Source organism: Camelus bactrianus, chromosome 7, assembly GCF_048773025.1.
Source record: "Camelus bactrianus isolate YW-2024 breed Bactrian camel chromosome 7, ASM4877302v1, whole genome shotgun sequence".
NCBI classification, from domain to species: domain Eukaryota; kingdom Metazoa; phylum Chordata; class Mammalia; order Artiodactyla; family Camelidae; genus Camelus; species Camelus bactrianus.
The window spans coordinates 74,113,130-74,130,646 of NC_133545.1; the positions used below are offsets into that span (position 1 = coordinate 74,113,130).

General features: G+C 39.7%; 2 protein-coding genes across 4 annotated transcripts in view; one reads left to right on the forward strand and one right to left on the reverse strand.

Moving 5' to 3' along the window:
- The window catches only part of PTPN12 (protein tyrosine phosphatase non-receptor type 12), a 78,857-nt gene extending 70,111 nt beyond the window's left edge, over window positions 1-8,746 (reverse strand). Inside the window, exon 1 of one of the 2 annotated variants that reach the window (XM_074367601.1) lies at window positions 8,526-8,746. In XM_074367601.1, coding sequence (XP_074223702.1) covers window positions 8,526-8,624 — 99 coding nt within the window. In that variant the 5' untranslated portion in view covers window positions 8,625-8,746. The remainder of the gene's footprint in view (window positions 1-8,525) is intronic. The other variant, XM_074367600.1, reaches the window with a different exon arrangement.
- Window positions 8,747-9,279: 533 nt separating this feature from the next.
- GSAP (gamma-secretase activating protein) overlaps window positions 9,280-17,517 on the forward strand; it is a 188,478-nt gene continuing 180,240 nt past the window's right edge. For both annotated transcript variants that reach the window (XM_045510477.2, XM_045510478.2), the window contains exons 1-3: window positions 9,280-9,534; window positions 9,907-10,140; window positions 10,241-10,296. The gene's annotated coding sequence lies outside the window, so the exon portion shown is untranslated. The remainder of the gene's footprint in view (window positions 9,535-9,906; window positions 10,141-10,240; window positions 10,297-17,517) is intronic.

Sequence of the window (17,517 nt, forward strand, 5' to 3'; positions counted from 1 at the left end):
ATTTATGTGGAAGATATTACAATTAATAAAATCATATCTATTTATAAGGTTTATAAAAGTCTAGTACTTTATCTTGTATTTCCTTTTTTTCAGTAGATACTGAAAACACAACCACATTTGTGCAAGCACACCTGTATGTAGAAAGAAAAAGCAGTTCTCGTGCTTAGTCTAAGAGACAAGCCCCTTGGACAATTTTTTAGAATCCACCTGAAGAATAAATCTGTCTTACAGCATTAAGCTCACGCAATGGCCATTAATGCCTATTAAATGCCAGGCACTATATTAAGCAATGGGGATACAGAGATAATTAAGTCCCAGTCTCTAGCCTTGGAGGCTTTCAGTCTGGGAAGTCAGAGAATGTAAATGTTTATGAATCTAATGAACTGAGTGCTACAAAAACCCAGAAGTGTTTAGCATATCAACAAAAAATTTTAATCTATTTAAATGTTAATGTCTTACTTTCAGTTTCAGTCTTTCAAAAACCTTTTCCAAACTAAATGTCAAATATTGAAGGGAAAAAAAGCTAACAATATCTAAAAGTAAATAAGGTAAAACATTCTTGAGAATTAACACCAGGTAAAGTTCCTGTGTGCTATCTCAGTGAGCAATGTCTGGAGAGTTACGTAAAAGTTCACTTAGACTTCTGAAGTTAGTTAAAATGTAAGTGTTTCACTGGACACTCATCAAAGGTAAGAGAATCTTAATTAAACCAGTGGCACTGGAAAAGGATTAAGATTAGCTAAAATGCTAGGACTGGAAAATATTTCCCATCACTCTAGCTGTAAAGACACGTTAGACATACTGCATGATTTATATAAGCTTACGGAGATATTTTAAAAACCTACAAGCCAACAACAAGATACCACATCACACCCTCTAAGGTGGTTAGAATTTAAAAGTCAGACAATAGCAAGTATTGGTGAGGATATAAAGAAATGGGTGGGAATGTAAAATGTTCTCTCCTGGTGGAGAAAATGTAAAAAGTACAGCAGGTTTGGATAACAGTCTGGCAGTTCTTTAGGTATATACTCAAGATAACCGAGGACATACATCCTAACAAAAACTTGTATACAAAGGTTTACAGCAGCATTATTCATAAAATAATACAAAATATTACATTATATTTATGTATTATTTATAATACAAAATATTCCAAAAAGTGGAAATAACTCAAATGTCCATCAACAAATGAATGGAAAAACAAAATGGGGTACATCCATACAACAGAAAATTGTTCAGTCATAAAAAGAAGTATTTTTGACCATGCAACAACATAAAAGAACCTTGAAAACATTATGTTAAGTCAACGGAGTCAGTCACAAAACACCGTATGATTCCAATTATATGAAATGTCTAAAGGAAGCAAATCTATGGAGACAGAAGCCAGATTAGTGGTTGCCGAGGTCTGCTGGGAGGGAGGGAAGCAGGAATGTCTGCTGATGGGTATGGGGTTTCTTTTTGGGGTGATAAAAATTGATTGTGGTGATGGTTGCACAATTTTGTGAATATACTAAAAACTATTATATTGCACATCTTAAATGAATTAATTTCACAGTAGTTGAATTACACTCAATAAGGCTGTTATTAAATTTTAAAATACCTACAAGCCACAATATTGAACAGTTTAACAGACAAAATTTTTTATACTTATCTAGTCTGTGCACCTAAGATCTTGTCAGGCTTTCAGTATTTCCTCCCCTCTCGCTCCCTTTTTTTTTTTTTTTTTAACAAATCAAATCCAAACCTTAAATTAAAACTTAAGGGGTCTTATTTAACCAAAAGACAAGTTCCTGTTACCTGTCTTTTAAAACTATACTTAAACAGCAATCATTTAACAAAAAAAAACATATAGATAAGAAATACATATTTGAAAAATATCCCTATCTCAACTTTTTTTTTAAAAAAAGCAGAGGGTGGGAAAGGAGTTCTCCTTCAGTCTGTGTCTTCCTCTAGCTTCTGCCATCTATTTTCAGAATGTTAAAGTAAATGGAAGGAATTTATACCACTTCACCTGTTTCTTCCTCAGCCCACTATAATCTGGCTTTTGCCCATACTCCAACCCCAAATGGCTTTTTCTACACTCCTACTTGGCAAACAGAGCGGTACTTTCTCAACCTCACCTTACCGGTCCTCCCAGAATTATTTGACTTTGGTAACTACTCCTTTCCTGAAACTCTCCCAGGCTTTTCTGACATCCTCTGGGTTCCCTTCCCTCCTCTTTGACCACACATTCCCAGGAACAATAACTAGCACTTCTGTTTAGAAGCTACTCTTTAAATGCTGATGCTCTTCAACCTAAAGCTGGTCACTGTATATGCTTGTCTGAATAAGCTCAATCACCCTCATGCTTTCAGCTGCCTCTTACATGTTTACCTCATGACTCTCAAATCTTTAATACTGTCCTGTCAGCACTCTTGAGCTCTGCATTTCTACTAGACGTCTCACAGGTACCTCAGTTTTAACGTGTCTAAAACTAAACTCATTCTTTTCTACCTTGAAATTTCCTCCAATCATCTTCTGCTTGTTTCTCTCCGTTTTACTTCTCCTTCTACTTGATCTCCTCCCTTACTCCTCACCCTAATGGTACCTTTCAACTCAGATGATAGTGTACTAAGCTAGAAACCTTGGAGTCATACTACAACATTCCTCTCTATTACCCACACCTACTGAATCACTGAGAATTCTTTCTTAATCCTTATCAGATCTTTTATATACTCTCTATTCCTGTCTTTTTTAAATTAAAATTTTATTATTTTTTTTAAATTTCAAGGCTGGGGAGGTTAATTAGGCTCAGGCCCTCACATCCCACTTCCTATATTTCAATAGCTTCCCAAAATGCTCTTCATCTGGTAATCCATTCTTCATACTACCATCAGAATCAACTTTCCACAACACAAATCTGTCAAATGACTGCTTACTTTTCTTAAAATATGCAGCAATCTCGAGACCCATAGTACTGATTCTCAGCTTTTTTACCAGAACTTAATCTGAATGATATAACTGAAGGGTTAAAGCAAAGCAGGCTATGGTGGTGAGGGACAGCTGGAGGTGGGGAAACCCTGCTGGAGTGTTCAACTAGCATGTCTGTTTTCTTAATACCTGCCCACTTTCCCTGTAACCCTAAGAAGTGTAGTGTATAATTGTTCAAATTCACTATTGCTGATCTGTAGAATAAAATATAGCATAGATTCAAGAATCTTCACAACCCTTTCTAGGTTTCTCAGCATTACATCAGCCTTTGCTATGCATTACTTCACTGCACGGTTCCCAAAGTACAGTCCAGAGATGGTCAAACCCAGACCATTTCAAAGAGTCCATGAGGTAAAAATTCTTTTCCTAACAATACCAAGTTATGCTTCCTCACCTTGCAAATATGTAAATGCACAGACTTTAGTACAATAACTTTTTAAAAAATCACTTTCATTCTCTTTAGGAGTATACAGTAGAGTTTTCTAGAGGGTACATGACACGTGATACTGTGTAAAATGTGACATTGCAGCAGTATGAATGCAACAGATACGAGAATCCAGCTCTCTTTCATTAAGCCAGACATTAAAGAAAGTTGCAAAAATATAAAAATAATGCTTTTCCTCACCAATTATTTTTTATTTTGAATAATTACTTGTCATAAAATATAATATATGTTAATATGGAATGGTTTTATTATTATTTTAAAGTAAATCATTTTTAAATATGTTTTAATTTCTAACACAGTAAATAAACAAAAGCTCTTTGGGGTCCTTAATAATTTTTAAGACTCTTGAGAGCAAAAGGTGTGAGAACTCCTATATTAGTTATAGCAGATTATCTATCACTCTCTGAATATGCTCAGCTTTAAAACCTCCATCCTCTGCATGGTAATGCACCCCTCCACCACCTGCCTTGTCCCAGCCAGGTTCTAAGGAACCTCAGATGCAGAAGAAACCTGGAGAAATAAGATACAAACAACAGGTTTATAAGTCAGGCAACTTCTCAGAGTGTGTTTCCTTATTTGTAAAATATAGGTTATATCTACCTCATAAACTGCCGATATGTTAAATAAGACACACTGTAAAATATCTGGCAGTGTTTAACATACAGTAGGGATGAAAAAAAATGTTTATTTCCTTTCTACTTAAAATAATTTATAAAATCACAGACACTATTGCAGTAAAAAAGAAACGATATAACAATTATTTACTCAAAACAAAGCAAGCAAACTGGTTGTTTTGAGCAGTTTCGTCAGGATTACTATTTGTAGAGCACATGGTTTTCTATAATAAATCCCCTGAAATGCGTAACTACTATGGTAGTTCTGTGGTTACCTCTGCTTGATAAATTAAGTTCAGATTAATTTAAAGTATCACTTATTTTAATTACCACTTTAACATAGGAATGGTTGCTATTATATCTTAGTTTAGCCTTAGAAGAAATGCTCATAAATCTTTTCCTCACAATATTTCACAAAAAAGTACTATAGTTCACATCTCTGCTGCATCTGTTTTTTTAATATTTCACTGAGTCCACTCATTAAATTTTTGTTTCAATCTTTATAAGTTGAAGGAGAACTGATTTTTAAGGTGAAACTGCCTGTTTGTAGCTTAAGTGGCATCTTTTACTACTTTTTAACATACAAGTATCTAATGCACCTTAGATAAACTAGCCTGTTGAGAATAAACCTTGTTTATTATTATTCTTGTTTTAATACTTTAATTAGATTTGATAAAGATTTACAAAGTGAAAGAAAATTGCCAAAAATGAAAACCCAGATACCTTTTTCCTTCTGTCTCTAGCTATCTGTAATTGACCACATAAATTAGCCATTTGAGAATATACAGACAGCACAATACTCTGTTAGGTGAAGATCCTAAATACCAATCTCATACTTCAGTCCTGTGAGGTAGGTAGCATTTTTTTTTTTAAAGATGAGAGAACTCAATCACCCCATTTTCTTTTAAGTGGCCTGCCCAAGGTCATAAAACTAGCCAATGCCATGGAAGGGAATAAAACTTAGGTCAGTCAAACATAAATGTGCATCACCCTACATTACACATTTACTTGTCATGATCACTGTCCGCCATCTCATAAAGAGGACTAAAAGGTGACATAGTTGAGATCAAGTTCTGGATCTATCACAAATTGGCTGTTTAGTCATCAGTTTGTAAAGTAATCATTTTGGTGCTGCAGTTTACACCATTCAATACCTTAGTTTTCTCCTCTTGGAGATGGTGGGCACAACAGGCCAAGGTCAAGAATAGACAACTCATAGAACAGTTAATGACGGATGGAAAATTTTCTACCCTTACTAGTCATCAAGATATTCAAATTAAAGCAAGATGCCATTTTTCAACCATCAAATTATCAAAGATTAAGATAATTATTATACGACAACTGATATATTACTGACAGTTATATAAACTGATACAAGTTCTTCAAAAAATTATTCATAAACATATTAGATGTTTATATCCTTTTATCTAGTACTTCTACTACTGGAGGATATCTTATGCAAAAGAATTTTTATGCATAAGTGTTCATTATAGAATTATTATATACAATAGCAGAAAATAAATGGCCTAAACATTTAACCATAAGAAAATGGCAAAGCTATAACACAGCAGTCAGGTAAAATATTATATAGCCACCTAAAATTATTTTTACCAATGAAAAACACCAAAATTATTAAATTAGGGGAAAAAATCCAAGAATATTAAATAGTATGGTCATAGAGAAACATTAAAAATATTTAACAGGTAGCATTTGGGTAATGGGACTATAAGAAGGCTGAAGAGAATAATGGAAAGAGCAGTTTGAATGCCCATTCCACCATCCTAAAGGTAAGGCATTCTTAATTATTATTATATAATTTCCAATTTTCAAATTTGAAATAATGAACATTATCACTTTATAACTGAATCAGGTTATAAAAGCTAGATTACCCCTAAGGCTCAGTTCTAAAATGCTAAAATTTCAAAATGCATTTTTAATCCACATCAGAATTTAGGAATAACAGATGAGTTAGAATCTATCCGCTGATCTCCTATTCTCTTTCCACGGCAGAGGGGAAATAGTTTCCCTACAGCCTTCTAGTCAAGGGAAAACGCGGCACCAACTAGCAGCCTTAATTATAGCTATTGCTTATCAAGTCACAGAACTAAAAAAAAAAAAAAAAAAAATAGCAAGTACTATAAAAGAACAGTCTTAGTCATCAAATTTCAAATGTAGAATCACCTAGCTATCCCTAGGTATTACAGAAGAAAAAAGAAACTCATTTAGTCCTAGAGAAATGAAGTCTCCAATAGGAATCCCTGACTCATCCCCAAAGCATGAAGCCTAAGGCTACTTCCCCTGTACAGGAGTTCAGAGACTGGGCACTTATCCTGATGTCCCACATTACCAAACAATGCTCCTTCCTGACAGGATATGCCCGTGGATAACAAGATGACTAGCAGGCAAAGGAGAAGTGGCCAGGGACCACACCACCTCTTCTTCCATAACCAAAATGAAACTGTATAAAACTAGTTTTAAACATTTCAAATATTCTAAGTAAATATATTCTATTATGGCTAGAGAGTAGTAAAAAGGGAACTCCATCCAATCATTGTGATGCCATTCCAAGGATAACAACACATTAAAAATTCTCAATAGTAAGGAAGGAAAAGTCCTCTTTTCTTTAACCTTCTCAGATCAAAAAGTAATTTTTCAAAAATACATGGGCTAAATATCAAGAGAAAATGTGTAAAATAAGGCATAAATTATTTAATCAATACCTTTTCCACCTTCAAAAGACACTAACAAAATCTAGCTCCTATCCTCTATTATTGGTCTAGGGAGGCGGGAATCACAAAGCTCAACAATACTGTTATAATACTGTGTAAGGTCAAGGATCTATTTTATAAGCTGTTAATTTTAACGCTAAAGCTTTACTAGGCCGAAGTCTCCTTAAAATGTGGAAACGTATTTCAGTGCTAAAAGCTACTTCACCTACACCTTGTAAACAATTAAACTGTACTTTGAAACAAAAATAGCCAATGTTTGAAACAAAAATAGCCACTTATTTTTATAGATAGTAGCTGTGTATTCCTCTTACAATCGAGAATTTCAGAGTTAAGTGATTATTCTGGAGGTGTATCTTGCCCGGGAGCAAGATTTTCCCTAGTTTATTTCCCATTCCCAAACCCCGCCAAGGAGCAACCACTTCCCAAAGTCCCACTTCCTTTTCCATTCCCCAGACCTCCAGGGTTTCCAACGCCCCAGTCTTGCGCAATATCCGTAGGAGCAGCAGCCGCAACACCGCCTCCTAAGCCGAGGAACAACCCTAAAGGGATTGTCCAGCAGAAAAATTGAGGGGGGGGGGGCCCAATGGAGGAAGTCGACTTTTGGTCCCACGCCTTCGGATCTGACCCCCCTCATAGTGATGGATCAAGAGCAATTCCATGAACAAGACTTTTAACCTCTCTCTCCAGCTCGCCAGCACAAGCAGAGGGCGGAAGAGGGGTGGGGTGGGGGGGATGTAGGAATGGGGCTGGAGAGAGAAGCTTCGAAGGTTATCTCCCAGTTCAGGGCTTCGGCCCGTATCGTCGCCTCCGCCCCACCAGGACTATTGTTCCCAAGTTCCCCACCCCCACCCCGGATAGGAAGTGATAGTCACATCCCCTACGCCTTCGGCAATATCCCCTAGGGAGTCTGAAGTAGGCTTCCTTCAGGATAACCACCTACCCGCCTCTAGACACACACATAGACACATAGACACACACACACACACACACACACACGCACACTCACTCTCTCTCACTCTCTCTCTCTCTCTCTCTCTCTCTCTCTCTCTCTCTCTCTCTCTCTCTCTCTCTCTCTCACCCCCTCAACCTCTAGTCACGTTGACCCCAACACCATCTGAAACCTGGGTCTCAAGGGACAAGAGGTGGGACAGGAGTAGATGGAAATTGAGCAAACCACGAAATTCCTTATGCATAATCCTTCCCAAGCGTTGGGATAATAATTCTGAACCCAGAAAAGGCATAAGTCCTACCCTGCACACTTCTGAGACCAGCTTGAGCAAAGGGACCCCATGAGTTAATTGCAACCTTAATAGCCCCGTTCCTTCGTCAGCCGCGATCTGCTCTCCTCCTTGGGCAGACACCCGGCCTCGACCCTCCCAGGAAAGGCAGACTTGATTGGGAGGTGAGGAGAGACTAGCCGCCGGGCCTGCACCTTATTCGCCTCCGGCTCCCGGCCTGAGAAACAATAGGTGGTCGCGGGCGGCAGTGCTGAGTGCGGGCTCGGCCCGACGGCCGCTCCCTTCGCGTCCCGGACGCCGGTGGTGGGGGCAGCCGTCGCAGGAGGAGAGGAAAAGAGGCGTAGAGGCGTAGGCAATCTCACCTCCCGCCGGCCTCCGAGACCACCCGACCCTTGGGGATGGTGCGTGCCCCCTCCGCCCCTCTCCTCACAGCCGCACACAAAGCGCTGGCGGCCCCGGGTACCCCGGGCGAGGCGGCAGTGGGCTCTGGTGCCGGAGAGAGGCGGCGACAGCGGGGGGAGAGACTCACCATGAAGTCCCGGGCGAAGTTGTCCTCCCCATTGTGGTCTGGACTCTTCATGGCCTGGACCCTCTGGATGAATTTCCGCAGGATCTCCACTTGCTCCATCCTCCCGCGTCCCCACGGCCGCGGTTGCTGGCCCCCCCGCCGCCCGCCCGCCCGGCGCAGAGCCCGCTCAGTCTTCCCCAGCTCGCTCCCCCAGCCCGTCCCCTCCCTCCGGATCCCCGCAGCTCCCTCCTCCTCCCCACCGCCCAAGGCGATGGCAGCGGCAGCACCGGCCCGGCTCCCGATCCTACAACTTCCAGGAGCAATCGCCGCTCTCCCACAGTTCGAGGCGAGCCGCTGCGGCTAGCGCCAACCCCAACCCCCAGCTTGCTCCATCCTCCTTCCCCGCCCTCCTCCTGCTCTGTCCGAGACGCCGCCACCGCCTTAGGAACACGGCTCTCCGCTCGCCCTGCCCCCCCCCCCCTTCCCGGTTCCTCCTTCCCTCCCTCCCCACTAGCAGCCGCAAACGCCTCTCCCCACGGGCGCGCCTCCGCCGCCACCCAGACGCGCGGTCCCGCGCTGCGGCTCCGCCCCGGGCGCTACGCCGCGCCGCGCCGCGCCGCGCCGCACCGCCCCCGCCCGCCCCGCCCCGTCCGCAAGCCCGCCCCGCCAGCCCTTGCCCCTCTAGGACTGGCTGGAAGGCGCTTCGGCGGCCGACGGGGCGACTTGACTCCACTTCCGGGGCGTGGTCCCGCCCGGCCGGCTACTGGTTCTGAGGAACGCTAGGAGGAGGGAATTCGCCTCAGCAGGGCAAACCCTAGTCAGTTGGAGTAGGACTTGAGTTAGAAATTGCGGTCTCACCGCCTACTAGTGGGAAAAACGTATTTCTAGAAGGCTTCCGCGCAGCCGCCAGCCGTGGGCTGGGACTACAGGTCCCTGCCGGCAGGAGTCCAGGAGCGGGGGCGGGAGAGGGCGGCGGTGGGGAGACAGGCATGGTGGGAACTTTGGTAGTGGCCTCTCCCGTTCACGACAGGTAGGTCTTCATTTTAATGTTGACGGCAGTTAGACCTTGGCACTCTGGGGAATAGCTACAGCCAAGAGAAAGGAAACGCTTTTTCAGTGAAAGGACTTTTGCTTTTTGCAAATCTGTCAAAACCCTGGTTAGTGAGTGCCTGAAATTGGGAGTCCGTCCTCATACATAACGCGCATTTGGTGGGGGCTTGCTGAATTGAAGGAAATTTGTCGTCTTGCCTTCAGATTCGTAGCACCTCACAACTGAATAACAGACTTTGAATATCTGTCCTAGTCTAATTCAACATTTTAGAAAGAAAGTGATTTGCCCAAGGTCTCCCAGAATATTCTTAGCAGAGCCCAAACTAGAACTCAAATCCTTTTGCTTTCACAGCAACACCGAATTGCCTCTCACTAAGGAACGTAAACGTGATACTGTGACAGAAGTGAAGGATTTAATCCGTGGACTTCTTTTGGTCATTTATACCCACAAACAACGTTTTTTACGAATCAAATTGGTCAGGCAGTTTGGTTAAAATAAGAAATATTAGAAAAATTAGGCCCCATTTCCCAGATGAATGTTGAAAAGCAGCGTGGAATTCAATGATAAACTCCTTCAAGAAAACAGGTATGAGTATAACAAGATCCAATTTTCTATTTCTTTTAAAGAAAAATATTTCTCTTTAAAATAATACAACTGATGTATACCAATCCACTCTTCTTCTCAGAAATAACAACTTACAGATGTGCCCTTCCACATCTCTTCCTATGCATTTCTATACAGGTATGTACGTGTAAAAACATAGTTTTGTCCTGTATTTTAAAAATTCACTGCGAGGAATAGTTTAATTTCTGAGATAAGTTTCACTTGAAACAAGGCTCTGGAGTATTTAACTGTTATCAGATTACTGATTCTCAGTTTCACTAGATCCTGAGGAAAGATCAGGATCTGGGTTTAAACACCTACCAATGTATCTCACTGGAGAGTACTCTTTTTTTCCCCCAGAACTGGGAGAGAAATTAGACTGTAGGCAGAGAAATGGGCAGATGATCAGGAGTGCCTCTACTTCTGGTATGGTACTTCTTTTGAAGAATGTGCAAATCAGATGGTCACTGATAAAGACTATATGCTGGACAACAAGCTATTAAGTGGTCTGGTGATAGTCCGCTCCGAAGTAACCTGTTTGAGTTACTTAGTCCTATTTTGGCTAGTGTTTTTACAGGGTTTTTTTGTTTTGTTTTGTTTTTTAACTTTTCCTCCTATTGCAAGCTTCTCTTTCTTGTAACCCTTGAGTGTTGAGTTTTGAGTTCTCAGTAGCTACCTTTAGCATTTCATGGAAGTTAGGGAAAACAAAACTACCTTTATGGATTTCAGCTTTTTTGGAAAGACTTTCCTCTTTTTAATATATTTGGGTCCTGTTTCAATTTGCAGATATTTTTGAAATCAAAATTGGAAGGGTTGTTCTGTGTGGGTGCATGGGGAGATACAAAAATGTCTTAGAGATGCCTTCTTCTAAAGTCTGTAGCTTAGTTCAGGAGACAAGAAAAAAACAATAAAATCTTAATGTAATTTAATAAATGTGAAATGAGTGATACAGACAATGAGTGGCTTAACAACTCTAAGAAAAGAAAATTATGAAGTGGGTTGTTAGCATGAAGTGGTCACAGAGGATCTTGAAGGATAAGTGAAATTAGAATTAAATGGGAAGGGGAACTCCCAGTGAAGAGAAGTGATGAAACAAAAAACATGAAGATAGCAAAGCAGAAGTTTGAAGCAGAACTTTTGTAAATGTGTGAAGGTACTAAAGTAGAATGAGACTGGACTCTAGAGAGCGTTCAATACCTGGCTCAGGTTTTGGACTTGATCCTGTGGTCAGTGGGAACCACTGAAGGTTTCTGAGTATAGAAGTGAAATTAGGCAAATAATAATCTGTCATATTAAGCTGTGTGGGTAAGTTGCGAAGTAATAAGGGGAGAGAATGGAATGAGAGATATTAGGAGCCAATACATGAAACAACAAAAGCTGAACAAAGGTCATGAAACTGCAGGTACAAAGACACATATGGAGGTGAGAAACACTGAAGAAAACTTACAGAACTAGGTGACCAACTGACTTTGTGGGCAAGAAAGAAGGTAGAATTAAAAATGACTGAAATTACCAGATTAGAAAAGATCAGAAAGTTTGACAGACACAAAACTGTGCATGGTATGGACAAATGGAGACTTTTACACAGGTAGTGAGAGAAATTGGCACAACATCTTTGGAGGCAGTTTGGCCATAAATGTATCAAAATGGAAATGCCATTTGTGCTTTGACTGAAAAATTTATAGATAATATTTATCGCAAACATATGCTTTTTACAGGCTTATTTGTAATGACAAGAGTGGAAACAACATACCTGCCTATCAAAAGGTCACTGGTTAAAAAACAAAATCACATACATATAATTAAGTTCTATGAAGCCATTAAAAAATGAAAAAAATATATATATATGTTGATTGGAATAGGAACAACTCTCAAGATCTACTTACTAAATGAGAGAAGCTAGGCACACATTGTGTTTATGGTATTCTTCCGTTTACATAAAATGGAATGTGGATAAAAATACTTGAACTTCCATAAGATTTTTCTGAAAGATGTTTCAAAAACTGTTAGCTGTGGTCACCTCTAGGAGGGCCTTGAGAATCTTTGGTAGAAAGGAGACAATTTCCAACGTGTATATGCTGCTATATTCTGAGTATTTTACCATATGTGTGCATAACTTTTCTAACAAAATTAAATATTTTTAATTAAAAACATTTTTTTAAACTTTCAACCTAGGTGATAGGAAGAATGGCAATATGTCTAATAGAAACACACAAATAAAGAAAAAAGGAAACAGATCTTGTTTGGGTGATGTTTTTAAATGGTACAGGCTAAGTGTCAGAATGCCCACCTACTTACACTACAATTCTCAAGGAACAGCTGAGGGTTTGGCCACTTGATCCAAGTTCACCAATCCATGTGGACTGTCCAGCAACCTATGGCTTGGTGTAGGAACATGATCTGGGAGTATCAGTTCTCGCTGTTAAGAATTGGAACTTAGAAGCCTAGAGAGATTAAGTCATGAAGCAGCAAGGGCAGACACTGAATGCCACGGGGTAGACTCAGGGATTTGACAAGCTAAAACCTTGATGAGTAGAAAGTATAGAGAATCTGGTTGGTCAAGAAAGAAGCACTAAGCAGGCATGCAGAGATATGTAGAGATGTTGCCTTATAACCCATGTGGCCATGGGAGAGATGGGGAGAATCTCTGAGCAACTTAACTTCCTCAACTTTTTAGGACAGATTCGGTTGACATTTATTCCAGAAGTAAATTCTGCTTTTCTTGAAAGAGAATAGGGCAATAATAAAAATCGTGGGCTCTGACGTGAGAGAGACGAAGGTTCAAAAGCCCATTCCATTTCTTACTCAGGGCAAGTCACTTAACCTCTCTAAGGCTCAGTTTCATCTTCTAGGAAAGCTGTCTGGTGCTATTTTAAGAGCTGTGTTTCAGAATTAGTGTACTGCATGTTACCCTTGCTTATAGAAAAAACAAAGTAAGAACTGGTTAAACAAAGAATGAATGGTTTCCAGACCTTTTATTACTTTTTTACCCCCTGTCTCTTCTTTAGGCTATTTCCTTACTCACTAGCTACCTTCACTTTGGGTAAATACATGAGGGATGAGAAGAAACCCAAATATAATTTTCAGAAATCTCCTCTCTTCTTAGTACTTTTTGAAGGTTTGAGTGGGAGTTTAATAATCCAAAAGAGGGTTCAGGGTTACATACCCTTTTTCATATTCACAGTATCCCTTCCCCTCCTTACTCAGGTAACAGTAATGCTTTATATGTATGTAGAAATTTTAACTTTTGGAGTATTGCTACATCTATTCCGTCATAAAAGCTACCTTTATTATGACTTTCATGACATTATAACTCTTTGTGAGTTCTATTTTTTTTTAACAACCCTGGGAAATAATTTGGCATCATTGTTCTTGTTAATAGATGAAAAACTAAATAAAACATGGGAGTGAACATGACTAGCTCATGTAAAAAACAAATGTCAGATGCATGGCCAGAACCCACAGGTCCTGAGTTTCCAGCTTGTTGCATAAAGCACTGAGTCACAATGCTTTTATACCTGATGTAATTAAGTGAAACTACAGATGAAGAGTGAAACCATTCCTAAGATTATCCCAAAGTAGCACTTCTGATATTAACTTGTCATTTCATTCTACATCTCTCAGTCTTCTCCATAGTCTCAAACTTAAGGACTCGTAGCTGGGAAGTTATGGTAGAGGGAGGGAAATTCTTCTGTGGTTTATTCCTGTTATTCTTTACTCCCTCATTCCTAGACCTAGTCACAGCAACAAAGCTGTTCACCATTTTTTATTAGTGAGTTTACTGTTAAAATATGAAATCCAGTAGATAGGGGACTGAGGGGAAAATGAGCATATCTTTTTGTTTAGGGTAACATAAGATTTTTAGAAGAAAGGGATATAAAAATGGAGAGAAGTTTGGAAAGGATGAAATTTCTTTAATAATACATGTTTCTAAAGTTAATGTTTCAGAATTCTTTCCACATAATACTCCCTGTTTACTCTCATTGCTCTACCCTAAAGTAAGCCAGCTGGGTAGTATCATCTCCATGTTTATTTATGCTTTAGGGATAGTAATGCCTAAGCTTAGAGAAATTAAATGATTTGCCCGAGGTCATATGGATGGCAGAACTGGAACCAAAACCCAGGTGATTCTCCACTCAATGAAAGCTTCAGAGTGTTACACAACAAAGGATAAAGGATGTAATAATAAATACTAACTGCAGGAGAATGCTGTAATTAAATCCACTCTCTTCTCTAAGTTTCCTATTTTGTATTTCTCATGCTGTTTCATTCGACGTTCAAAGAAAAATTAAAATTTCATAAGTAACTTCAAAGTCAGCTACTACCTGAGCATCTAATTAGTGACCCTTCAACATGATGACATTTAGTTTCTGTACTCAGGAATAGATCATTAACAAGGGCTGTGACATATGATTTCACCGGATATAAAATCCATCCAGTATATTGATTGGGCTCAAGTCTAGCTATCAGCAAAAAACTCCAAAACAAAACAAGCAAAAAAATCCCTTTCATTCAGTGACTGCTAGTGTTTTAGGTTAAAATAAATTGTGGATAAAGTCAAATACTGTATAATCTCACTTATGTATGGAATCTAAAACAAACTCATAGAAAAAGAGATCAGACTTATGGTTACCAGAGGCAAAGGATATGGTGGGAGTGGGGAGATTAGAGGAAGGTAGTCAGAAGGTACAAATGTAATGTACAGTTGTAACATAAATAAGTACTAGGGACGTAATGTACAATATGATGACTATAGTTAACACTGTCACATGACATATAGGAAAGTTGTAGAAAAAGAGTAGATCCTAAGAGTTCTCATCACAAAGGGAAAAATTACCTGGAGATCGTCATTCTAAGTGAAGTAAGCCAGGAAAAGAAAGAAAAATACCACATGATATCACTTACATGTGGTGTCTAAAGAAAAAAAAAAGACAAATGAACTTATTTATGAAACAGAAACAGACAGACATAGAAAACAAACTTATGGTTACCATGGGGGAAGGGAGTAGGAAGGGATAAATTGGGAGTTCAAGACTTGCAGATATTGACTGGTATATATAAAATAAACAGGTTTATACTGTGTAGCACAGGGAACTATATTCCTTATCTTGTAGTAACGTATGGTGAAAAAAGAATATGAAAATGAATATATGAATGTTCATGTAGGACTGAAGCATTGTGCTGTACACCAGAAATTGACACAACATTGTAAGCTGACTATACTTAAATAAAAAAAAGATTCAAAAAAAAAAAGAAAAATTATTTTCTTTTTTCTTCTTTCTTTTCTTTTTATTTATATGAGATGATGGGTGTTAGCTGAACCTATTGTGGTAATCATTTCACAATGGGATTCAAGCCATCCTGCTCTATACCTTAAACTTATGTGGTGACATACGTCAATTATTTCTTAATAAAACTAGAAAAAATAAATTGTGATTCCACTTATATGAGGTATCTGAAGTAGTCAAATTCAAGAAACATAGAGTAGAATGGTGGTTACCAGAGTCTGGGGATAGGAGGAAAAGGGCAGCTGTTTAGTGGGTATAGAGTTTTGATTTGCAAGATTGAAAAGTTCTGGAGATCTGTTCCACAACATTGTGAATATACCTAAAATCTCTGAACTGTACACCTAAAAGCGTTTGTCTCCTGCAGGGAAGCTTTATGCATGTTTGGTGCCTTGATTTTTGTTTTTGGTGCCCCAGTTTTGGGGGCTGCTGCCTGGGGATGCCTCTTGATTGCCTGGCTCTGGTAACGAGGAAGTTTGCATTCTTGGGTCCCACAGCACTGTTGCAATTGGAAAAATGAGTTTTGGCAGGTTGTCACCCCCAAGGCACTGTATAGGCATTGGACTGAGGCACCCCCCTACTTTAGTCTTTCTGGGAAGGAGGCCAGTTTGCTTGTCCTGGAGCTTTGACCTGAGGGGCAGGCTTCAAGTTTAGTACTCACTTGTGGCCTATTGAGCGGCTCTCAGGGAACATAGGACACACCACTGGGCTCCCCAACTCTGCCTTGCTCCATTCTACGGGTATCACCCTGAAAAGGCCTTATACATTCATCTGGAGCCCTGAGTTTTGCAACTGCCACCCAGGGGTGCCTCCAGATCACCTGGCTGTGGTGGCCAGTGGGGCTTACACTTGTGGTCCTACAGGACTCTGTAGATTTGCATACATTTAAAAGCTGACGCCTGAGGGTTTGGCTTCCAGTCAGCCTGAATCTAGGTGCTAAAATCCTCCCCTTTGGGACACTGACAGGTCTTGGCACACTTCAACTACTGGGAGCTGTTAAAAAGATAATAGTCTGCTTGGTTATGCGCAAAGGTTTGAGAGACAACCAAGAGGAAATGAAATGACAAATTTCATCTCCTACATGAGGCCACTCCTTCAAGACTGGGAGAGGTGGTTTCATCAACTGTTAGAAACCAACACAGAGTCACACAAAATGAAGAAGCAGAGGAATATGTTCCAAGTGAAAGAACAAGATAAAACCTCAGGGGAAAAAAAAACAACCCTTAATGAAATGGAGATAAAGTAATTTTCCTGATAAAGAGCTTAAAGTAATGGTCATAAAGGTGCTCACTGAACTGGGGGAAAGAATGGATGAATGCAGTGAAAACTTACAGTAGAGAGATGAAAAATATGAGGAAGTACCAAATAGAAGTCACAGAGCAAAGAATACAGTCACTGAACTGAAAAATACACCAGAGGGATTTAAGAGAAGACTAGCTGAAGCAGAAGAAAGGATAAGTCATCTCGAAGATAGAGCAGTGGAACTCGCCCAGTCAGAGGAACACAGTGAAGATAACTTAAGGAACTTATGGTACAACATCAAGCAGATTAACATTTGTATCATAGGGCTCCCAGAAGGGAACAGAGAAAGAGGAAGAGATCTTATTTGAAGAAATAATGGCTAAATACTCTGATCTAAAGAAGGAAACAGACATGCAGATCCAGGAATCCCAGAGTTCCAAATAAGGGAAACCAAGTAAGAGACCCACATTTTACTTTAAATGTCAAAAATTAAAGACAAGAAGAAAATCTTAAAAGCAAGAAAAAAACAACTTGCTATATACAAGGGGACCTCCATAAAACAATTAACAGAATTTTCAACAGAAACTGCATGCCGTAAGGCAGTGGCACAATATATTCAAAGTGCTGAAAGGAAAAAGCTTCCAACCAAGAATACTATACCTGGCAGCCAAGTTCACTCAGAAGTGAAGGAGAGATTAGGTGTTTTCCAGACAAACAAAAGCTAAAAGAGTTCATCACCATTAAATTGGCCTTACAAGAAATGCCAACAGAACTTCTTTGAGCTGAAAAGAAAGGGTGCTAATTAATAACAAGAACGCTTGTGAAAGAATAA